The following is a 24,039-nucleotide window of genomic DNA, read 5'->3' as shown; positions in this document are numbered from 1 at the left end:
ATTTTCTTCCTTGGCGCTTCCGGGGTGCGGAGGAGGGTGGTGCATTTCTTTTTTTTCCATCGTTTTATTAGGGGATCATATAACTCTTATCACTATCCATACATACATCAATTGTGTAAAGCACATCTGTACATTCATTGCCCTCATCATTCTCAAAGCATTTGGTCTCTACTTAAGCCCTTTGCATCAGGTCCTCTTTTATTCGCCTCCCTCCCTGCTCTAAGCCCTTGATAATTTATAAATTATTGTTTTGTCATATCTTGCCCTGTCCGACGTCTCCCTTCACCCACTTTCTGTTGTCCATCCCCCAGGGAGGAGGTCACATGTCGATCATTTTAATCTGTTCCCCCTTTCCAACCCACCCTCAGTCTACCCTCCCAGTATCACCACTCTCACCACTGGTCCTGAAGGGATCATCCGCCCTGGATTCCCTGTGTTTCCAGTTCCTATCTGCACCAGTATACATCCTCTGGTCTAGCCAGATTTGCAAGGTAGAATTCGGATCATGATAGTGTGTGTGTGTGTGTGTGTGTGTGTGTGTGTGTGTGTAAGCATTTAGAAACTAGAGGAAAGTTGTATTTTTCATCATTGCTACATCACACCCTGACTGGTTCGTCTCCTTTCCAAGATCCCTCTGTAAGGGGATATCCAGTGGCCTACACATGGGCTTTGGGTCTCCAATCCACACTCCCTCCCTCATTCACTATGGTAAGATTTTTGTTCTGATGATGCCTGATACCTGATCCCTTTGGTACCTCGTGATCACACAGGCTGGTGTGTTCTTCCATGTGGGCATTGTTGCTTCTGAGCTAGATGGACACTTGTTTACCTTCACGCCTTTAAGACCCCAGATGTGGTATCTTTTGATAGCCGGGCAACATCAGCTTTCTTCACCATATTTGCTTATTCACCTGCTTTGTCTTCAGCAGTTGTATCAGGAAGGTGAGCATCATAGAATGCCAATGTAAGAGAAGAAAGTATTCTTGCATTGAGGGAGTACTTGAGTGGAGGCCCAATATCCTTTTGCTACCTTAATACTAAACCTATAAATATATACACATAGATCTATTTTCATATATAAAGATATTTGCATATGTACATGTCTTTGTCTAGACTTCTATAAATGCCCTTTGCCTCCCAGCTCTTTCCTCTATTTCCCTTGACTTTCCTCCTGTCCCACTATCATGCTCAGTCCCCACCAGGGTTTCAGCAATTCCTCTTGGTTACATTACCCTTGATCATGCCAAACCAGGCTTTCCACACCCTCACCACCTATTTGGATCACTTGTTGTTCCCTTGTCCCTGGGTTGGTTAACACTACTACCTTTCCCCCCATCTCTCCCTCTCCCATGGCTCCCTGGAACTGTCAGTCCCATTGTTTTCTCCTCAAGATTGTTCATCCAGCCTATCTTATTTAGACAGATCTGTGGAGATAATAACATGCACAAAACAAGACAGAGCAAAACCCAGCATCAATATACAACAAAACAACAACAAACCGATGACAAAAAACAAAACACAACAAGAAAGAAAAGCTTATAGTTAGTTCAAGAACTGTTTGTTGGCCTTTAGGAGTGTTTTCCAGTTCAGTCTGTTGGGGTACCACGCCCTGGCCCCAAAGTCCACCTTCAGCATTCCCTGGGGACCTCACCGCTCCATTCCCTTGCTGTTCTGTTATATTCCCTTAGTGTTTTGCCTCGGTGTGGCAGGATCAGATCAGGCACAATTCCCACACTGTGTCTCCGGTGTTGTCTCCTGTAGGGCCATGGGTCAGTGAGGGGTGTCATGTCTCATAGTGGGGCCGGCCATGTGGTCCTCTCTGTGGACTGGCTGCTCTAATTGGGAACATCATCCTTAAGGCCTGGTGGGCCAGGATGTGCTCTACTCTCTTTTCCTCCCCCTTCCTGTGCTCTGATGAGGTATGTCCCTTTCCCGGAGCTGCATATTTCTTTTGAAATAAATTCTTCTGGGGGAAGGGGCAGGTCCCCTATGTGGTGCATTTCAAAGAACCAATCTTGAAGTCACAGAGCACTCAACCTCCCTGGCTGCGTGGCAGCGGAGGAGGTCTAATTATGTCAGTAATTTTGTAGCCAAAGGGGTACATTGTTTTGTATAAAATTTATATTGTAGGCCTGTAAGTCTTAAGAAATTACTCATTTTAATCTCTCGAGTAGACATTCCAGGTATGGTAAATTTTCATCCACAGTTAACATGTACCCTGAGCCACACTGGGATTACGGCCAGGGAGGTTAACCATTTGTGTCACGCAGAGACCATGGCAGAGTGTCGGTCCTCAGCACATGCTTTCTTTTTCTCTCACTCTTCACAACTCCTATTGGGCCTTCGTATCAAGCAAAGGTGTTGCACTGACATTAAAATCTTTCCCAGCCTGACTAACTCTTCTTTGCTTTGCGATTCCCAACCCCCTACATTTCCCCCCCCCCCACGCCCCATCTTCTCTTTTTTTCCTCTCACAGTTTTCCTTTATGTTAACTGGATGAATAAAAATCATCTCTCTTCACCAGCAGTTCCACCCAAGCTAACTACTTGGCCATCTAACTCACCATCCTTTTTCAAAAAAATCATTTTATTAGGGGCTCGTACAACTCATCACAATCCATACCTACATCAATTGTGTAAAGCACATTTGTACATTCATTGCCCTCATCATTCTTAAAAAAGTTGCTCTCCACTTAAGCCCCTGGCATCAGTTCCTCATTTTCCCCCTCCCTCCCCGCTCCTCCCCTAACTCACCATCTTATCTATGTCTAATTGATAACAGATGAGGAATGAGAGGTCATCCTAAACAAAACCAAGTTCACTGCCATTGAGTCAATTCCGACTCATAGCAATTCTGCAAGGCAGAGCAGAACTGCCCCTCTGGGTCTCCAGGACTGTAAACCTGCATGGAAGTTTTACATAAAAGCCGAATCTTTCTCCCATAGGAGATCACAGCATAAAATACCTGATAAACCCACTTCCCTTCCTTAGACGACTCCCCATCCACTCCCCTGTAAGGTTGGGACTATGGCTCCTGGCTACAAATCACTAGTGGAATCCTGTGAGGCAGAGAGAGAGGAAGACAGAGGCATTTCCAGCTTCAATGGTGTGAACTGAGGCAGAGTGAGAAGGATGGAGGGGCGGAGCTAAGGAATGATGTCAGCTCACAGACTGACATGTACTGACTTCCTCCATACACCATGGTCCTTCTCCTTTGTCCCCATCATTAATTGAATGGACTTTGCTCTACTGAACCCAGCCTCAGTGCTTGTCTTATTACTGGAGTAGCAAGCAGTTCAGCCATTTCCCTCTCTCCCCTTCCCCCTCCTCCCCCACACTGATTTCCTATAGGACCCTGTTAACAGAGGAGCCCTGGTGGGTTAACACTGTGCCCAGCACAGGCAAAGCATGCTGCACTGCTTGCTAACTACAAGTTCGAGACCAGCATCCGCTCTGTTGGATAGAGATGAGACTTTCTACTCCTGTAAAGATTTACAGTAGGATTCCTGCTCTGCCCTAGAGGGTGGGCTTGAGTCAGAATTGACTCCACAGCAGAGTTTGGTTTTTTTCTACTTACGAAATGGGAGGCAGTCAAATGATGGCATTGGAACCCAAGTTATTTTACTTAATGTAATTAGGGAAAAAACAAAACAAAACCCTTATAAAATGCAAGCTAGCCTGTGCTTTACTGGACAGAGTCCATGGAATTTTTATTACTCTTTGCTCACAAGGATGGATGTGGATGTCAATTAAAAGGGCCAGATCATGCTGAGTCTTCTCTCATTTACTTGTTAGTGGTGAAAACTGAGGCACAGGATGAGGACAAAAGAGGTGAAGTCAGAGACAGCTCTATTGAGCAAAGGAAGGGAGAAAGAGACCACTCCCCCCCCGCCCCCCCGCCCCCCCCCCCCCCCCCCCCGTGAAATCTTTGTCTGGGACCTGGAGTTTCTAAAGGAAAGCGGGGAGAGGGGGGTCGTGCAGCAGCAGCAAGGTTTATGGCCCAGGATGTAGTTAATCAGCTCCTGCAGGCAGGCCCACAGGGTCTCTGGGAGTCAGGCATTCCGGGTATTGTTTTCTGGTCCCCTCTTTCTTCTCCTCATTCCAGGGGGTATGCTAACCTCAGGGGTCCCGCAGGGGAAGAGGGGCCCTGACCTGCTAGGCCCTGCTAACTAGTTAGTCAACAAACACATGCTCCGGAGAGTGGCCCAAGACGTAGACCCCTTCTTGTTCTGTTTGCTTGCTTGTGGTCAACAGTTGTTTCCCACTGTCCACGTGAAGCCTGAGTCCATGTGACACATATGTTTGTGAGTCCCCAAAGTGTGAATCCCAAAGCCAGAGGTGTATATTCTCTATGCATTTTGATTTCAAACAGGAAAACAGGTTGTGCCTGTGGCACAGTGATTAGGTGTTGGACTGCTAACTGCAAAGTCTGAAGTCAAATCGGCCAGCTGCTCTGTGGGAGAAAGCTTTCTGCTCCAGTAGAGTCTTGGAAACTCACAGGGCAGTTCTACCCTGCCCTGTATAGGGTCGCTATCAGTTGTCTTCGACTTTGGGGACTTTTGGCAGGGACCTTGGGGGCTCAGGGTCTCTTCCTTGAATGCCTTCTGTAAATGTGAGGTGTGTCTCTTGAAGGCAGCAGATTGATGAGTTTTGCTGTGTAATCCAGTCTGCTACCCTTTGCCTTTTGAATGAATACCTTCTAAGTAAAACGTTTGACTTTGGAGGGAGTAAACTGGCTGTGAAGCTCCTGGCAGAAATACCTGCATTCCAGGTGACAGTATGTTATGCATAGCGACATATAATCCTATTTTTAGCCTGCTATTGAAAAATATGATCATTTCAACGTGTCATCAAGGCAAACCAACGAATGGAATATTTTACATTCTTTATTCAGACTGTCTTTGAAATCCAGGGTGTATTTTAGAGTTACAGTATGCACAACTCAACTCGAAGTTAAGCACTGCTGCTCTTAAGAACCCCCTGCCAGACAGAAAGTTAAAGTGGAGGGAGGGTGGGTCACCTCCCAGGCGACGCTCGCAGGGCACACTGTCTTCCGGGACTGCAAGGGTTAAGCCCGAGCCGGCCGCCCTAAGTGGGCGGGCCTTGTCGGTTTCCCCGGCCTTCGGGAGCGTACCGGGAGGCGTGATGCCACGCACCCGTGGAGGCCGACGGGAACTGTGAGCGCGGGACCTGCTAAGCATGCTGGGAGTGGTAGTCCGCGGCCGTCCGCGCCCCGGTCTGCGCGTCAGGGCCGCTCCCGCCGCGCTCCGGTTCGGTTCCGCTGGGCCCCACAAAGTTTCAGTTCTGCCCGGTCGTGGACTCGCGAGCGCGTAAGTGCTGCGGGGGTCCGGCTGGGCTCTCGGGGTGCCCGGCCTGAGCCCCGCGCCAGAGCGGGGAAGCTCCCCGCCGAGCGCGGCTGTCACCTGTTGCCTTAGCCCCGTCTGTGTGCCCTTCCTGGGTCTCCGCCGGACCCCGCCAGGCCCTGGGGACCCGCCCCGGCCCAGCAGCCTGGGGAAGCACCCAGTGCCAGCGTCCAGGGGCTGCCCCGGGACCCCAAAGTGCCTCTGGTGGTCAGTTAGAAAGACAGACCCCAAACACGAGTTCCCCGACTCCGCCTGGCCTTGACGCCGGGTGAGCCGCTCCATCCCTTGACGTCTCAGGAAAAGCCCGGATCCTTGAGGGGGGAGGGGACGGCTGTCCCCCAGCAGCTGCTGACCTAAGTAAACGAAGTTCTCTGACTCGCTCGGGCCAGGAGGACTGCCCGCCCGTTCACCTCGCCCGGTCCTCCCTCCCTCCCTCCTAGGAAGCCTGTTTGTCCCGGACCGTGTCCGCCAAGGCCGATCCCCTCTCCCAGGGGTTCGGGAGGCCAACCAAGCGCAGGGTCTCGGAAAAGCCCCCAGGAGTTTCTTCAGCATCTTTGGGGTGGCCCGTGTCTGTTGTGACCGTCCCGAGCTGGGGGACGAGTGCGTGTGCTATTCTGAACCCAAACTCAGCAGGGTCAGGAGGAGGAGCTGAAATGTACTTCTGAAAAACACGTTGGGTTTGCCTTCTGAATGCCCCTAGCCAGTTTACATCGTTTTTTATTGGCTGCCCCTTCCAGGAAGAGAGAGAGCGCACTTGTTGAAACTGCTCGTGTGGGCCACAACACAGGGCATGTCTTACCACCGCAGTTTCCTCTAAGGACAGAGAAGTGGGTCAGGGGCTTTTGAGGGCAGAGGATGAGGCTTTAATCTGCCCAGCTCCTGTCTGTCACTGCTGCTCCTGTGCAGTAAGCGCAGCCTGTCACCATCAGCCTAACCTGGCTGGGTTACACGGGGGCTGTCTTGCGAGGTCGACGCCTTCCACCCTCTGCAGGGGCCCCCTGTTTTGTGGTGAGCTACACTCCCGTCCCTTTCTGCCAGCCACTGGGTGTGAAGTGCTACCGAAGGGCCATTGTTAGGGTCGCAGGAAATCAGAGTTCGGACTGCCGAGAAAGCGGCTTTGTTTTTAGGCCAAAGGTTTTTGCTGTCTCTTGTTTTGGTTTCTGCTAAAATGTGCTTTTTGGTGTAGTCCTTCGTTTATTTTTATTACTCCCACCTCCTTATTGTATTAGGAACATTGTCGAAAGAACAAGCATTTTTAGAATTGAATAGTCAACAGCCAGATGCCTTGTTTAGGGCAGCTGCCGCAGCAGCAGGGGGCCTAGAACCCTGGAATGAGGTTTTGGGGGATATGCAAGCCTCTTCTTTCCTACCTCCTCCTATGACAAAAGGCTATTTACCACAATCCGGAGTGGGGGTGCAGGGCAAACAAGGTTAAAAGAGGTCAACTGACTTGCCCAGGTGGATAAATATGCTAAAATTACCCACACCTGATCAAGGCAAAGTCTTCCTGTCATTGTCCTTTGCATGATGAATGCACACACCCTTTGCTGTCCAGTGGATGGCTACTCTGCACTCCATCTGCATTCCCAGTGGCTGCCATCCTATGGACTAAGGACATGGGTCTCCAGGCCTGCCTTCCACTGGGGCTGCTGGAGGATTTGAACCGCCAGCCCCACAATTTGTAACTGGCAGCAAACGGGGCTACTCACAGACCTGGTTTGCATGATTCCAAGCCAAACTCCCTGCTGTCTAGTTGATTCTGACTCATGGTGACTGCATAGGACAGGGTAGAACTGACCCAGTGGGTTTCTGAGAGGCAGTGTTAATTTTACATTATCATTCTCATTCAGGCAGATGGGGAAGATGGCACAGGACTGGCCAGTGTTTAGTTCCGAGTCAGCCAGCTTGATGGTAACTAGCTACCCAGCAACTAAGTATGATTGTCAACTCTAAACGGGGTCTGAAGTGGCAAACGCCTAGCCACAATTCGTCAAAGAGAAGACCAAGATCTTGCCCTGGTTTGACCCCTGCTGAGACATTGCCCACCCTCCGTGTGCTGAATCAGAAGATCTGGTGATTTTCACTAGATCCCCAGGTCATTCTGGTGTATCCATATATCTGAAATGTAAATTCTGAGTCAGTATATCAGAAGCTGAAATGCACGCCTTTTGTAGGAGATCAAACCAGAATGAACTAGTTCACAATCCTGGTTTTTAAGGAGAGGCCGGCCAGGAAGGGTAGTGTAAGACACACCAACATGTAGTTCCTAAATGAACTACATTCCATTCACGCTTGGAATAATTGCTCCACAGGCATTGGGGCATGGTTGGTGAGACTGTGAGTCAGTATTGGAGCAGGTAGGCTGCTGGGGTTGTAGTCAGCAGAGAATAGCACACAGCACCGTGATATTTTCACAGTCATAGAAGTATAATGCCCAAAATTGGAATTTAGTTTTAAAATGCATGGTTTTAGTCAACATAAAAGAAACTTAGACACTAAACCAAAACTAAAACCCATCAAATCAACTATGACTCAGAACGCCCTGTGCTGGGTTTCCAAGGCAACAAATCTTTCCAAGAGTAGACAGCTGCTTCTTTCTCCAGAGGAGCCGCTAGTGGGTTTGAACTACGGACCGTGTTGTTACCTGACAACACAATAAAGAAAAGTAACAAAATCAGAGAAATCAGATTTTTGGAAAATCACCCGTGTCTGGTCCAGAGGTGATGAGCATTTACGGTTGTGGTTCATTTCCATGCCTGAAGGTTTGGGTCCGTGTGTGGAGGGAAGGAGGGTCTCCGTGTGATTTGTCTAATTTATTCATTCATTCCTGCAAGGACTCTCCTGAGGGTTCCCGCGTGTCTGGAAGTGTGCTAGGTCCTGTAGACACGAACAGCCAGACCAGGACGGAAGGAGCCTGGAGGGGCTGAGCTTTAAAGCATCAAAGCCGCTAGCAGACTTCCAGGGCGTTTCTTGTGAGTGGATTGAAGTGGGGGCTGTCTGTTTCTCTCCCCTGAGTGCAGTCTATGAAGACTGGGCTCTGCAGCCCTGTTCACGGCACAGCCCCAGTGCTCAGAGGGGGGGCCCACCTCTTCATAGTTGGAGCCCAGGAAATATGGGGAGTCCCTAGGGGGTGCTGCTAATAGATAATGCCCCCAGAGGGTGGGTGTTGAGTCTACCACAGATGCCCAAGAGGAGAGCCCTGGCAATCTGTTTCTGAAAAACAAACCAGCCACATAGCCATGAGTCAGAGTTGACTGACAGCAGCTGGAGGTGAGTGGCTCCCTGGCTGGCCTTTTATCCATGCGTGCGGTGCCGGCTTCCGTGTTGTGTTGTCTTCCTGAAGGCCAGATTAGTGGTTGCTTCATGCTCTATCTGAGATTCAGGTCATCGTTCACCGTGGGCTGGGCTGACCCCCTCTGACACTGTTGCCCACCTGTCCAGCCAGGGCAGTTCTTGGAAATCTGTCCCTTTTCCCCCGTCCTCTGGGGAAACCTGCCCCCAAAGAGCAGGGGCACTGGTTGAGGGGTACTGGTTGAGGGGTCAGTCGTTGGTGCCGCTGTTGCAGGTGCTGCCCCCAGTTGTTGACTCCAGATCTCTGCCTCCCCCCCCCCCCCGCCCCACCTACACCTTAGACCATCTGCCCTCCTTCCTGCAAGTGAGTCCGCTTCCCCACTCCACCCCAGGCCCAGAGGCAGCCCCTCCCTTCCAGGACCCCCTCTTGAGACTGCTGCCCTGAGTCAGGGTCCCTTGTGTGTGTGTTCTAGAGTGAGCTCAGGAGCCTGTACTTGATGGTGGGAGGGACGGGCCCAGAGCAGAGGCAAGGTGAAGCGCCAAGGTCCCTTTAAGAAGGAGAATAGATTGCAAGCAAGGTGGGGTGTTTGGGAAAGCCGGGTCCAGGCTTCCAGTTGGTTAACACTTTTAATTATAGGTCCAAGGGGTTGGGTCACCCAAGAGCCTCTGGTCACGTGTGCCGGTCTCTGGCCAGCCTCTCAGCTGGCCTCTGGCAAAACCCCGGCCAGTCTCCTGGGCATCCTCTCGGAGCAGCTCTGCTGAATGCCCCCACCGACCATTTTGGCACTGGAGCCAACATGATTTCCAGGCAGAACTTCAGGTACTGACCAAGTGTCTCTCCTTCCAGAGCCCTTACCCAAGAAGGTGCTGTTGGGTGTGCTGAGCCGGCCTCGGGCCTCTGACTTGTCTGGATCACCCTTGCCCTGGGTGTCCATTCTGGGTGGGATTGCTAACTGATGTGGGGGTCGAAGAGAGGAGGTACATCGTAAGGTGATTGCTCTGGGTCCCGTCTCTGCCATTGTGTGGGGAACCAGGTATGCAAATCTTTTGAAGGCAAGGCAAAGTTAGCCTCCTGGCGCTAATCCCTTCCCCCTTCATCCCCTTCCCTGCTGTGTGGCTGGCGCGACCCAGCCAGTTTCTTAGTGTCACCGAGCATCTCAGTCATTAGCATTACAGTGTAGCCTGAGTCAGCCGGAGGCTTTGATTTTCATTTAAATGACGGCTCTATTGTGTTAGCCTTTGTTGGCTTGGGGCGGGGGTGGAGGAGGAGCAGGAATTTGGAGGGCTAGGAAAATTCTTTGCCTTTAAAAACAAGCCAGGGCTGTGAGCCGCTAGGATCGCAGGATCTGGGGCAGGTTAGAAGAATCTGCTTCCCTGTGCTCAGGCTCTTTTGGTCGCTGTCAGAAGACGGATGTTTTCAGACGTGAGACTTAATCAAACACAATTTTGAGTGGTTGTTAAGATCCAACGTTCGGGAAGACCTTGAAAGTGAGTGTCTCTGGTATCTACCAGATAGTGGCCGAGACTGTGGGAGACGGCAGGGGTGGGCAGGTGTCTGTCTCAGAGGCCACTGGCCTTGTTGGGAGTGTGGGAGCAATCCGTCCTTCGCCCCGGCACCTGTGGCCCAGTGGAGCGGCTGTGGACTTAGGGCAACAACTCGCTGGAGGCTTGTAGAGTCTACAGTGTAGAGGCAGGGTGGGCCACTTCCATGCCTGCACCTGTGGACTCCACAAAGTACCAGCTGGTGGAGCAGCTCAGGAGCGCTGGCTTTGGGGGCTGCTGTCTGCTGGGAAGGCGGGAAGAGAGCAGGGTGGGGCGGGCGGTGTTGGCAAAGAGGAGCTGGCAGTGCTCCCAGGTCTAAGAAAATGGCATTCCCGTGGACGTCCTTCCTGTGTGGTGCCACTAGTTAACCTACTGGGCTGCTAACTCGGAAGTCAGGGTTGAGTCCCCCAGGGGTGACGCGGAAGAAAGGTGCGGTGCTCTGAGAAATTGGCTGGCCGAAACCCACCAGAGCACAGTTGTACTCTGGACTCACATGGGGTCACCCTGAATTGGAGTCAGCTGGTCACACTGGTGATGAACAGGGCCTCCGGAGGGAGCGGGGGAAGCCCCCCAGGACAGTGTGCCGCACTGACCCCGCAGTCAGTTCCTAGGGCTTGCTCTCCCTGTGGTGACAAGTCTCTTGGGAAAATCCACCTCTATATTAGCACAGGGTAGGGCCCCCGCAGCGTGCCCTGTGACCAGAGTAGAGAGAAGCTGCCGGGTCTCAGGGTGTCCTCCAAGCCGTCTCAGGGAGCTTGACTGTGTGTGGGAGCCCATCCCCGGGTTAGCTAGGCCGTGCTTCCCACACTCCAGACGCTGAATCCACTGACTGCCAGGACGTCCACGCTGGCGCTGGGCTGTCCCTCGGCGGGAGGTGGGCTCAGACTGCTGTTGCTGCCATTGCGCGTTGTCAGACTCCACCTGTCTTGTAAGTGACCGATGACCACGTTGTAAGTGTGCGCAGAGACCCAGTGGGCCTTATTCGGGGACTCGTGGGCTGTTGGTTTGGTCGTTGTCCTCTTTGGAAAGCATCTTTTTTCAAGGAGGCTCCAAGGCCCCTGTTGCTGGTAGCAGAGGAACAGCCTTGACTTCCGTTGTGCCCTCCGTGCTGGGTGCTGTGGGCCCTCTGGGGCCCCTGGTTCAGTTTCAGGCCCAACTCAGTCGCACTGCAGAGTCCTTTGCCGTGGGTTCCCTCCCCTGCCGTCTGGTGGCAGAGTGGTTCTGTGCACTGGGCTGACTGCCTGGCTTGGCTGCCCTGGGTGAGCTTTCTACTCCCCTGTTAGGGACTATCTGGGAAACTCAGGTGGGCAGTTCTACCCCGCCCTGTAGGGTCGCTATGCATCGGCCTCCGGGGCTGTGAGTTTGATTTGGGTTTACTGCCTATCGCAATTTAAAATTTTATCACAATGCAGCCTTTCTGTGCTTGTTTTGTGCAGTTCTGTGAATTTTGACCATGTTTACAATGATGTACCCGTGGGTGACAGGCACTTAAGCCCTTGACTACTAATAGAAAGGTTGGCGATTCTAGCCCCCAGGGCACCTTGAAAGAACTGTGTGGTGATCTGCCTTTGGAAGGTCAGAGTCCCCGTGGAGTAGTTGCTCTGTGATACATGAGCTCTCCCACCGTCCTCCAGTTGCAGACCTGTCGGTCCCCGGGCCCTCAGCCCTGGCAGCTCCTCTCTGGGTCCTCTCCTCAGATCCACGGACCCCACTAGCTATGCAGACTACGCTGCAAGGACTGGAGGATGGCTCCGGTTCATTGTATGCTTTCTCCAGGCTCTGCCGCCCAGAGGCTGCTTGGTGAACTGTGGGTGCTGGGGAGCTGTCCACCAACAGGGTTGCCCATGACCCTCCCCACCTCACCTGTGCAGTGTCTGCCAAGACATCTGTGGGTTGACCCTGGGGCCCTGACCAGTCCCTGCACAGCCTGTGTTTGGAGGGACAGGGTTGCCAGCTTCTGGTAAGCTGTTCCCACCAGGTGCCAGCACTTGTTGGTGAGCCCATGCGGGTGCTGTGTGCATCCTTTGGCTCTGCTCTGAGCCATGGCCGGCTGGGAGTGTGGCACTGGTGTCGTCTGTCTCTGTGGGTCTTGTGAGTTAAAAATAGGCCCTCAATCTATGTGTCGAGTTACCACCGTCTTTCCTCAGGCTGACAGTGGAATGCTGGTGTGACTTTGGAAGGCAGGGGTTCCTTTCAGGGTCTTCTGACCTTGCCTGTCAAGGGAAGGTGGTGGTGGGAGAAGCTGGAGTTTGGAGTGGTTCCTGGGTGTGGGTGGTCTGCAGCAGTGGCTCAGTCATTAAGGGAAAGGGGGCAGATGGAGACCACAGGACCTACAGGTTTGAAAGCAGCCACGATGCCACCTGGTACTGATGGGTAGCCTCAGATCAGTAACAGTACCTGTGAATGTCAGTTTCCTTTGTGGACAGGGATGGCACAGCTGCGCTCCCCACCGCCCCCCCCCAACACACGAGCAATTATAAGATGGAAAGGTGATCCAGCAGGCAACAGGGTGGCGCACAGTAGGCCTTTGTTCAGTAGCGGCTGTGATGATGGCCGTCTGTGGTCTCCTTGTGTGTGCCATCCTCGCAATGAACCAGAAACTGTGGACAGATGCAAACATGTGCCCCGACCTCTTCCCAGTGCTGCTCCTGCCGCACCCCTGGGCTCCCGCACCACTGTGCCCTTAAATCACTTCAGCAGCTGCCCAAGTAGAGCTGGCTACTAGGGACTCAGCAGCCTCGAGAGGACTGCAACTGGGCTTAAAATAGAGACAAGGCCCTTGACTGGGGGTACAGGTGACTGTGCCAGACCCTGGGTGGCAGGCCAGGAGGGCTCTGGACACCCAGACTCTGGCAGCTGGAGGCCAGATCTCCCAACCCTGGCAGCCCTTTCCCCAACCAGCCAAGCCTTGAGGGTATGTGACCTCGGGACCCCTGTGCTGCCTGGCCAGGGAGAGCACAGTCCAAAGAGGAGATGGACTGGCTAAGGTGTGGGGAAGTGAGGGGTGGTAGCTGGGGCCTTAGGCACAGTGGGTGGGGGGTAGGGTTCAGCCTTTGATGAGTGGGCAGACAGCCCCAAACCGGGGCTATGTGTCAGGATAGAAGTGTATCAGAGCAAACCAGAGAAGGCCCACAGGGCCTGCTGCCCCAGGGAGATTGCTAAGCGGAGTGGCCATGTGGCCGGGCAGAGCTCCTCAAACATGCCTTGCAGTGGCATTCCTGGCTGCTTCCTTCCTCCACAGCCTCCTCTCCCCGCACACAGGTCCCGCCATGGAGGTCTGAAGTTCTAAGCCTTTCTCTGGACCCCCGAAGGACATGTTCAGCCACAAGACGGCAGCCACCGCCATGGCCTCCAGCGGCGCGGAGAGCCAGCTCCAGAGGATCATCCGAGATTTGCAAGGTGAGGCTCTTCAGGAGGCAGGCAGGGAGGCCTGTGTCATTGCCAGCGACATTGAGCCCTTTCCCCTTGCTCCCACTGTCACCGCAGCCCTCAGCACAGGGCACTTTGAAATGTTTGAGGCTCCAATTTCCAGCTGAGGGAGGCTGGGAGAGCCCGCCCTACCCTCTGGGACACTGGACAGCCAGTGTGTAAACAAACCAAATACCCCTGGTACACACACATGTGTTTTCACTGTCAAGTCTTAGGTTGAATTACAAGCCCCTGGTCTCTGATGATGATGTGTGTGTGTGTGTGTGTGTGTTTTCACTGTCTGTTAAGTCTTAGGTTGAATCACAAGCCCCTGGTCTCTGATGAGTTGGGAAGAATATTTTCCCTCCTTGGAGCGGGAAGACCAGTGGACCCATCTGACTTGTTTTGCTGTCCCCCCTGGTCTCTGCTGGCAGACAGCCTGTTGCCCTGGACAGTGCAGTTCTGAGCTGGTGGCTTCCTCGTTCTCACTGCACACTCAACGCACCTTCCCCAGTGGGAGGGACTCTGAGGGCCCTGGGCTGCATGTCGGCAGGGTTTCCCTTCCCCGAAGCTCACCAGGGAGCTTGGGAGGTCTGGTGTCCTCACTGCTGTGGCCTCCACGCTGACCCCTTCCTCGACACAGTCTGCAAGCCCAGCTTCCTAATAGCTACAGCCCAGTGACCACCCACAGCCATCTCTCTCCCTTTCCACGGGTCACTGGCCTAGTGGGGCGAGAACCTGCCCTCCCTGTCTGAGGCTTGTTCCCTCCAATTCCCAGTACATTGTCATTGACAGCAGCTGGTCGGGGCGTTTCCCATGTGCAGCCACAGGTCCGCCCATCACACGGGTGGTGACTCATGGCATCCGCACGTTTGGTCCTGTGAGAGGTGCCACTATTGTTCCCATTTTGCAGATGAGGAAACAGCCGACGCGGGTAAGCTGAGGCCACTCACCAGTCAGTGGCTGAGCCTTGGGCCAGACCGTGTTCGTTACCACAGACTAAAGTGCACCTAACTGTCCGAGGCTCTTCTGTTGTCACCTACACAGCAAGGCAGAGGAAGCAACAGGGACTGTCCCTGCTGAGTCAGCCAGCCACTGCCCTGCAGACCAGCTTGTCTGTTCCAGGGCCACCTTGAGAAGCTCTTGCCCAGAGGCCCCTCCCTGGGAGGGAGGAGGCGGCCCTGAGGTAGAGCCTGGGGGGGTGGCGGGGTGCAGGAAGACCTGAATGGAAGAGAGAAGTAAGGCAACCACCTTTGTCAGTGCCTGGGGGCTGGTGGGCCCTGGTCATCTGAACAACCTGGGCAGGTGGTCTCATTCTCATACCCAGCCCGCAGCTTCCTTTGTGGGGGAATTAAAAAAATACTTTTATTGGGGGCTCTTACATCTTTTATCACAATCCATTCATTCATCCACTGTATCCAGTACATTTGTATGTAATGCTGCTGTCATCATTTAAAAACATTTTCTTTCTCCTTGAGCCCTGATATCAGCTCCTCATTTCTTCCCCCTCCCTCATGAACCCTTGATAAGTTAGAGATTATTATTTTCATGTCTTGCATTGCCCTCCGCCCCTGAGAAGTCCCCAGCTCAGCGTCACAGCTCCTGTGAAATTTTGTTTACTCCTGGGCAGGGTATGGGATGGGAAATGCCGTAGAAACTGTTTTGATGTTGAACACAGCTCACACTGACAGTGTTATGGGAAAATGGTTTTCTCATTTTTAAAAAGGTGAAATGTCTGGGCCCCCACTGAAGTACTTAATGCAAGAACACGTTCTATTAAGTTGGCATTCCAGGATGCATACCTTCCCAACACAATTGCTGGAAGAAAAATGTTTGCATAAGCAAATGTGAAGAAAGCTGATGGTGTCAGGCTATCTAGTGTCTGGGGTCTTAAAGGCTTGAAGGTAAACAAGTGGCCATCCAGCTCAGAAGCAACAAAGCCCACATTGAAGAAGCACACCAGCTTGTGTGACCATGAGGTATTGAAGGGAACAAAAATGCTATCATTGTAAATGTGAGTGTGTGCAGAGTGGAGACTCAAAACCCATCGCAGGCAACTGGACATCCCCTGTCTGAAGGGTTGGGGAGAGGAGATGTGCCAGTCAGGGTGCAGTGTAGCAATGATGAAACATAACTTTCCTCTAGTTCTTAAATACTTCCTACCCTCCACTATCATGATCCCAATTCTACCTTACAAATCTGACTAGACCAGAGGATATACATTGCTACAGTTAGCAACTGGAAACACAGGGAATCCAGGACAGATGACTCCTTCAGGACCAGTGATGAGAGTGGCAGTGCCTGGAGGGTGGAGAGAAGGTGGGGTAGAAAGGGGGAACTGATTACAAGGATCTACATATAGCCTCCTCCCTGGGGGATGGACAGCAGAGAAGAGGGGGTGGGGAGACATCGGACAGTGTAACATGACAAAATAATTTATGAATTATGAAGGAGTGGGGAGTGGGAAAGGGGGGAAATTAGCAGCCGATGTTAAGGGCTCAAGTAGAAGGCAAATGTTTTGAGGATGATGATGGCAACAAATGTACAAATGTGCTTGACACAATGGATGGATGTATGGATTGTCATAAGAGTTGTATGAGCCCCAATAAAATGATTTTTTTTTAAAGGTGAAAGAAATGTCAGTTGATGATAAACCTTGTTCTGGACGTCAGTCAACTTGTACATTTGGTGTTCTTTTCAGCTGGTCAGATTTAATCAGGCTTTCTATTTAGAGGTTCTGAAAAGAGAGCATAATCCTGTGTGACAAAAAAGGCCTGTGCCCCAACCAGCAGGACTCAGTTATTCGAGAGGTTACCGAGGGGGACCCAGCCTGAAAGAGAAACGGGCGGGCGGGGCGAGAGGAGTGAGACCAAGCAGATTCTTGTCAAGGTCTCTCTTTATTGCTACACAAGCCTCTTTTTAAAGGGTGAGGCAAACAAAGGAATTCCAAGGGAAGGTAGAAAAGGGAAGGGAGGGGGTGTAGAGCACACAAGGTAGGGAGATACAAATCTAAGGTTGTAATGTCTGGTGCTGGAGTAAACAAAGGTGGGCCATCTGGTGTTTGTCAGGATAAGATAAGGTTGAGGTGAAATGGCTTTAGCCCTGCCGGGCAGACAGCATGGAGTCGGTCTTGTCAGGCTGATTATGTCCGGTTCCCAACAGGCCTGCTTTGTGACAGACCGGGGACTGGTTTTGCCACCACGACCATGCACCCGATCACACAGCCATCTCAGTGTGCCAGATTTTAGCAAAAAACAGCGTGCCTCTCTTGCTCCACGCACCTGACTCAGCTGTCCTCGCTCTGCAACTTCTTTTTGTTTCTGTGAATGAAGAGGGCCATGAAAGGACAGCAATGTGACTATGTGGAAGAGGTGAAGGGAAAAACGAGGGAGGTGCTGTCAGCCATCCAAACAGATGGGTTTGAAAAATGTTTCCAAGAGTGGAATCGCAGGTTTGACAAAGGTATTGAGTGTAATGGAGAGTACTGTGAAGGTGATAAGGTGGTTTTGTGTGACATTTAAATACATAGCTTGGCAGGGAAACATTCTGGTTTTGTGGGGTGCCCCCTCGTATTCCTGCTTTGTCTGGGGCCCACGTCCATCTGGTTGCGTGTTCCCGTTGGTTGTTTTCTAGATGCTGTGGCGGAACTGTGCAGTGAATTTAAGGAAGCAGGCGAGCCCGTCACAGACGACAGCACCAGCTTGCATAAGTTTTCTTACAAGCTCGAGTACCTCCTTCAGGTAAGTGGTTCCTTAGGCCTGGGGAATGTCGCCCTGCTGTCTCGCTTCCCACTTATGTTCCGAGTCAGCATTCAGGAAGTGGTTCAGCAAGCTCAACGAAGCTTTAAACAGACGGTCAGAGCAGCCCCCAAGGAGAGCGCCATCCATCCTCTGGGAGGCAGAATGTTGCCCTTACCGAGCCTGCGCGGCTTCAAAAGTGCCCTGTAGTGATAGGGGTCTTCTTCAGGCAGGTCAGAAAGCCACTGTCCTGGGCAGTCACACCCCTTGAAGAGTGGTGAACGCGGTGGATTCCCCTCAAAGACACCCTCAGAGGTGTGCATGTTTGCGAGTAATGTGTAGGGGTGCTGGGGTCCCCTGAGGGTTACCCATTGACCCGCACTAGATCCACACTGTTCAGAGAGTGAGCTTTAGACCAGCAGCCTGCAAACTTGTTAGAAATGAACTACTCGCTCCCATCCCGACCCACTGAGTCATCATCTCTGGAGTCGGGCCAGGAAACACTTTAACACTCGTGGCATAATTCTTACCGTCCACGTCGTTCAGGACGCCCAGCTCTGGCGAACTCTAGCTGTGGAAAACTACATGCAACCAAGTAGCAGGATTGAAATGCACACAAGTGTTAACTGAGATTGTTGTAGGGTGGCGATGTTAAACCCCACACAGTTATTTCCTCCTCTTGTTTTTGTCTCGCTTTCCCAATAACGTATTCCTGTATTACTTCTACAGTCAGAAAAAAATGGCTGTATTTTGAACTCCGTTACTCCGGAGCCTCATGTCCCACCAAAGCTTATAGGGTGGAGCCCAGGGGAGGGCGGCCAACTGTTTTGAAGGAGCTGCCATTTCAACTGGTTCTGTTTTAGACATGAAATGACTCATAGCTGACATTTTGTTTCAGTTTATTGTTTGTGCATTCAGTTTTGGTTTTGAAATAAGAGTTCAGTGACTGAATAAAATGTCATTCGTTTCCCAAAGTTGGAACATCGTCAACACTCTCCATCTGCCTCACTTTCACTCGCCTTTCTTTCTGTATTCTGCATTCCTGGCAGATTTGGTTGTCTTCCACCAACGGGGTGCACAGAGATGCCTTCCGGGGAGGAAGGTGTTTTGGGTGCTGCTAATCCTGAGTTTCATAATGGTGTGTGACCTTGAGCCAGCAACCCTAGCCCCTCTAAGTCTCTACCCTCATCTTCCAGTATTGCGGAGGATGAAAATATTGCCAATAGATGCAAGATGACTAAAGAGCCACAGTTACTGGTTTCCATTTAAATGGCAGGTGAACCCCAGTGAGTCCAGGCCTCTTCTCTTTGTCATTGTCCTTCCTCAAGGTTGTCACTATTCTGATAAATTCCAAACCTGTACCAATTCAGCAGTGTCAGGATATACAGCTTCGTGCCGTTGTACAACCAGTTGTACAACCAGTCTCACCGTCCTTCACTAGTAACACACACTTACTGCCCCTAAAGCTCCCTTCGAAACTTTTGAATTGTTGCCAATGTGATCCATATAGGTTTCAGAAGAGTGCAAAGCTGAAGGACTTTTTTTTTTTTACAAGAAAAGCCAAACCAGCTCGACCACCATGTGTCAATTCCAACTCACAGTGACCCCTAATTTGGGTTTAAAGACCGCACATCTTTACAGGAGCAAACAGCCTCATCTTTCTCCCACGGAGTGACTGGTGGATTTGAACTGCCGTCTTTGTGGTTAGCAGCAGCCCAGCCAACACCTAAGCTAAATTGCTGGTCAGTTTTGCTGTGGTGGGTTTTTTTTAATCAATCATTTTATTAGGGGACTCTTACAAATCTTACAACAGCCCATCAATTGATGTAAGCACACGTGTACATATGTGGCCATCAGCGTTTCCCATCGACAGCTCATGATCACACAGGCTGGTGTGCTTCTTCCATGTGGGCTTAATTGCTTCCGTGCTAAATGGCTGCTTGTTTCACTTCAAGCCTTTGCTGTATCTTTGATAGTCAGGCACCATTCGCTTTCTTCAGCACATATGCTATGCACCTAGTTTGTCTTCAGTGATGGTGTCCGGAAGGGTAGTATCAAAGAGTGCCAGGTTATTAGAACAAAGTGTTCTTGGTTTTAGGGAGGCCTTGAATAGAGGCCCTAAGTCCATCTACTATCTTAATACTTAACATGTGAATATGTACATTGGCCTCTATCCCTTTCATTATATCTTTAATATGTTTACATATATACATGCCTATAACTATACTCTAAATAGCTTTTGTCTCCCGTTTCCTATATTTCCTTTCGTGTTGGTCGGTTTTAAGACTTGAGGGGTTATTTTTGGCTTAAGGTTTAAAAATTAGCTTAGGACAATGGTCTCAGGGGTTCGTCTATTCTGTAACTCCAGAAAGTCTGGAGTCCATGCAAATTCGAAATTCAGCTCTGCACCTTCTACAGACTCTTTCACCCAGTGCTCATTACTAGTAGCTGGAAGCCACGCAGTTCTGGTCTCCCTGTCAGGGAGGCGGTCGTTGGAGTCAATTAGCCGCACACTGTGTCTTCCTCTTAGCTGACTTCTAACTCAGTTGCTCCAGGTGAGCAGAGACCAAGTGTTGTCGTGCCTTGGATGGCAATACACAGTGAACAAGGAGGAAAACTGAAGCAGTGGAAATGTTATTTTTGCCAGTTCTCTGGTTGAAACCATGAGCTTAAACGCCCAAATCAAGCAACCAAATCTCAGGAGAGGTTTGGTTGGTGATTTATAAGCAATCTCAAGAGCTACTTTTGTGTTGTTGTTATTATAAGTATACCTATCACACAGCTTTTGCCGATTCAAATTTTTGCGTGTGTACAACTTATGGCAATGACAACAATCCAGGGTGGGACCTTATCCAAAATCGCCCTGATGGGTTACATGTTGGGCTCCTAACTGCAAGGTCAGCAGTTCATACTCACCAGCAGCTCTGAGAGAAAAGCGAGGCTTTCCGTTCCTGTAAAGCAGCGGTTCTCAACCTTCCTAATGCTGCTGCGACCCTTTCATACAGTTCCTCATGTGGTGGTGACTCCCCAACCTTAAAATTATTTTCATTACTACTTCACAACTGTAATTTTGCTATTATTATGAATCGGGTGACCCCTGTGAAAGGGTTGTTCAACCCCACAAGGGGTCACGTACCACAGGCTGAGGACCCTCAGATCGAGACCCACTACAAAAAATGCATGGCCTCTTACAGCCCACAAGGACAGTTCCACTCTTACAGGGTCGCTTTGAGTCAGAATTAACCGGATGGCTATGAGTTTGGTTTTCTTCGTCCCATTTCCCTTACCTCTGGTAACCACTAACAAAGTTTGCTTTCGATACCTTTGCTTTTCTTAGCTTGTTTTTATCAGTGAGGTCATATATTATTTGTCCTTTTGTGATTGCCTTATTTCGGCCAGCATCATGTCTTCAAGCTCCCTCCAGACTGTAGCACGTATCAAGACTTCATGTCTCCTACTTGTTAAGCAGTATTCCATTGGCTGTAGCTACTGCATTTGTTTATCCATTCCTCTGTTGATGAGAATGTAGATGGCTTCCACTTGGGCTGTTGTCATTGGCGTACTGAGTCCCTGCTTTAGGTCTTTGGGGTATGTAATACTTCAGAGCAATTGCTGGGTCGTAGAGTAATCGTTTTCTGTTTTTGAAGAACTGCCACAGCGGTTTTCACCAATGGTTGTGCCGTCCCGTCCCTCCCCCTGCCCGTGCGCGCTAGTAATGGAGGAGGATCCCCATTCACCCACTCCTTGCCAACAGTCATTTTGTTCCGGTGGAGGTGTTTGCTTGTTCATTGCCATCCAGCCATCCGAGAGTCAAGGTGAAATGGTGTCTCATTGTGGTTTTGAAATGCCATCTGTCCGATGGCTGAGGATGCTGAACATCTTTTCATATGTTTGGTGAACTGTCTCTTCAAGTCCTTGGTACATTTTGGGATTGGGTTTGTCTTTGTTGTCAGGTTTTTATATGTACATGGACTGTTATACATGCAATCTTGGCTATTAGATTTTGTGGGATGTATGGTTTCTGAAGGCGCTCTCACAATTGGTAGCACGTCTTTTCACTTTTTTCATAAATTCTCTTGACCAAAGTTAATTTCTATGGGGTCTTGTCTGTTTACTTTATCTCTTAGATTAGGAAATCTGTTGTTGGAAGTTGGATCTGCCAGTCTAAGAATTTTATTTTAGTTTGATATTTAGGTTCTTAATCCACTGGGAATTGGGTTTTTAAGTGTTGTATGCAGCATAGATCCTGTTGCATTTTCCTTTATGTAGAAACTCAGTTTTCTCAGCACCGTTTATTGAAGAGATCCCTCCCCCCCCCAGCGCCCCCAATCAAATGGACTTAACACCTGTGAAAGATCAGTTGACTACATGTGTGGACGTATTTCTGGACTCTTGAGTCTCTTCTGTTGGTCCAGCTATCCAGGCGGAGTGGGTTGCTGTGTTGTACATTGTTGTTCGGTACCATGGAGTCCGTTCCTCCCAGAGTGGCCCTCTGGACAGCAGAAGGAAGCATGGCGGTTGCTCTGTGTCCAAGTGCTTGTGCAGTTGCTGTGTCGGTCCATCTGGGAGAGGCTCTTCCTCTTTCTTGCTGCTGTTTACCATACACGATGCCCTAGTTGTGTAGGATGTTTTAACTTCAAGAAATGTGAGCTTTCCTACCTTTTTCTTCTCTTTTACCATTTTTTAAAAGCTATTTGGGAACTCTTGCCAATCGATATGAAGTTTTTCTATTCTGTAAAGAAGGTTGTTGGTTGATACTTTTATTGGGATAGGGTTGAAACTCTAGATTACTTTGGGTCATATTGACATCTTGACAATCTTAGATCTTCCAATCTATGAACATCTAACATCTTTCCACCTATTTATGTCTTTCATCAGGGTTGTTATTATCCAAGTCCTTCATAGCGCTGGTTATATTTATTCCTAGGTATTTTATCAAGCCCTTAGATGCTAGCTATCACAGGTAGACTTGTCTCTTATTTCTCTTGCAGAATTCTCATTGCTAATATATAGAAACCCAACTGAGTTTTGTTTGTTGACTGATAGTCTGCAACTTAGCTAAATTTATCTGTTAATTCTAGTTTTCTTGTGGACACTATGGGATTTTCTATACATCAGAACTTATCATCTGTGTATAGAGATAGTTTTGTTTCTTTTCCATATGCTGAGAGTGGGCACCTTTGTCTTGTCTGGATTTCAACGGGAAAGCTCTCAGTCTTTGTCCATCAAGTGTAATGTTGGCTGTTGACCTTTCATAGATGTTCTGAATCGTACCTAGGAGTTTTCTTTCCACTCTCCTCGTCGTTTGGGCTTTCTTCATGAAAGGGTGTCGAGTTTTATCTACTGCTTTTTCAGACATGACCGTGTGCTTCTTTTCCTTTGTTATGCTGGTTAATTTTCTAAGTTGAACCATCCCTGCATTCCTGGAATAAACCCCCCTTGGTCCTGGGATGTGACTCTTCTCACGTGGTTCTGGATTCTTCTCTTCAGTTTGATCAGAAAGACAAGGCCACCCTCCTGGGCAACAAGAAAGACTACTGGGATTACTTCTGTGACTGTCTGGCCAACATGAAAGGAGCCAGTGACGGAATCCGATTCGTCAAGTCCATTTCTGAGGTAAGCTGAGTAGCATCTTTGCTCAAGACATTTGCTACATACAAGCAGCAAAGCGAATACATGGGGTAACAGGTGGGAGAGAAGGAAAGACGTCCGGCCCAGAATTCTCGTTGCCCACCCTTGCTTCGGGAGCAGAGGGATGATCCTACCAGAATCTGGGCATGACCCAGGGCCATTCACACTGCAATCTCTGTTCATGATGCCTTCCGGGGCGTATAGCACAGGCCACCTCCACTGTACTTAAAACATCTTTGTAGATAAGACTTTTTAAGGGTTTGCTGGGCAGGGTGTTTTCCCTGCTCTTTGTCCAGGAAGCCTGAATTTGAAAAGGAGAGAGCGGCATGGAGCTTTGAGAGCTGCATGGGAAAGCACTGGTCTGCACAGCGGACCCCACATTCAGTTCTGAGCCCCTCACGAGCCTACTGCCATGACTTTGCTGTCCTACCGAAATCCAGAACAACAAACGGGAAGAGGGCTTTTCTCCCGCTTGTGCACACACAGGTCCGCCGGCTGCCAGCTTCTACTTCCCTCTCCACCCCCCCCACCCGCCCCCGCAAGGCCCCATAACTCCGTCCCCCTCTTTCCTCATCAGTCTAGGGCAGAGGTTCACAACCTGTGGGTCGCGACCCCTTTGGGTAGTGGAACGACCCTTTCACAGGGGTTGCCTGATTCATAACAGTGGCAAAATAACAGTGATGAAGTAGCAAGGAAAATAATGTTATGGGTGGGTGGGGGTTCACGACAACACGAGGAACTGTCTTAAAGGGTGGCTGCATTAGGAAGGTTGAGAACCACTGGGCTAGGAGTCACTTCAAAGTCAACAGCCGGGCTCCTGGCCTGTCTTTGCCTACGGCCGAGTCAGGTGATCTGGGCTGAGCCAGCTGGAGTCGGACATGTTTCCTCTTATAGAGCGTGACAGTGTTAGGTAGATCGACATCAGGAGCCGGGCATTTTCCACCCGCTGGCCCAGCTGACACTGAGCCGAGAAAGTGAGGAAAGCTCTAGGCTCCGTCGAGTTTGTTCTGTGAGGCCCCGTGCTGTTTGTGGAGCAGAGGCCGCTTTTGCGAGAGCTTGCCTGGCAG

At 50.4% G+C, this 24,039-nt stretch overlaps 1 protein-coding gene across 2 annotated transcripts in view; it reads left to right on the top strand.

Moving 5' to 3' along the window:
* The first annotated feature begins 5,183 nt into the window (after positions 1–5,183).
* The window catches only part of FYCO1 (FYVE and coiled-coil domain autophagy adaptor 1), a 63,274-nt gene continuing 44,418 nt past the window's right edge, over positions 5,184–24,039 (top strand). The window contains exons 1-4 of one of the 2 annotated variants that reach the window (XM_075547232.1): positions 5,184–5,330; positions 13,458–13,595; positions 17,238–17,344; positions 22,832–22,957. In XM_075547232.1, coding sequence (XP_075403347.1) covers positions 13,511–13,595; positions 17,238–17,344; positions 22,832–22,957 — 318 coding nt within the window. In that variant the 5' untranslated portion in view covers positions 5,184–5,330; positions 13,458–13,510. The remainder of the gene's footprint in view (positions 5,331–13,457; positions 13,596–17,237; positions 17,345–22,831; positions 22,958–24,039) is intronic. The other variant, XM_075547233.1, reaches the window with a different exon arrangement.

This window comes from Tenrec ecaudatus, chromosome 4 (genome assembly GCF_050624435.1).
Source record: "Tenrec ecaudatus isolate mTenEca1 chromosome 4, mTenEca1.hap1, whole genome shotgun sequence".
Taxonomy (NCBI): Eukaryota; Metazoa; Chordata; class Mammalia; order Afrosoricida; family Tenrecidae; genus Tenrec; species Tenrec ecaudatus.
Note: the sequence above shows the minus strand (reverse complement) of the source record. Positions and strands in the feature narration are given on the sequence as shown.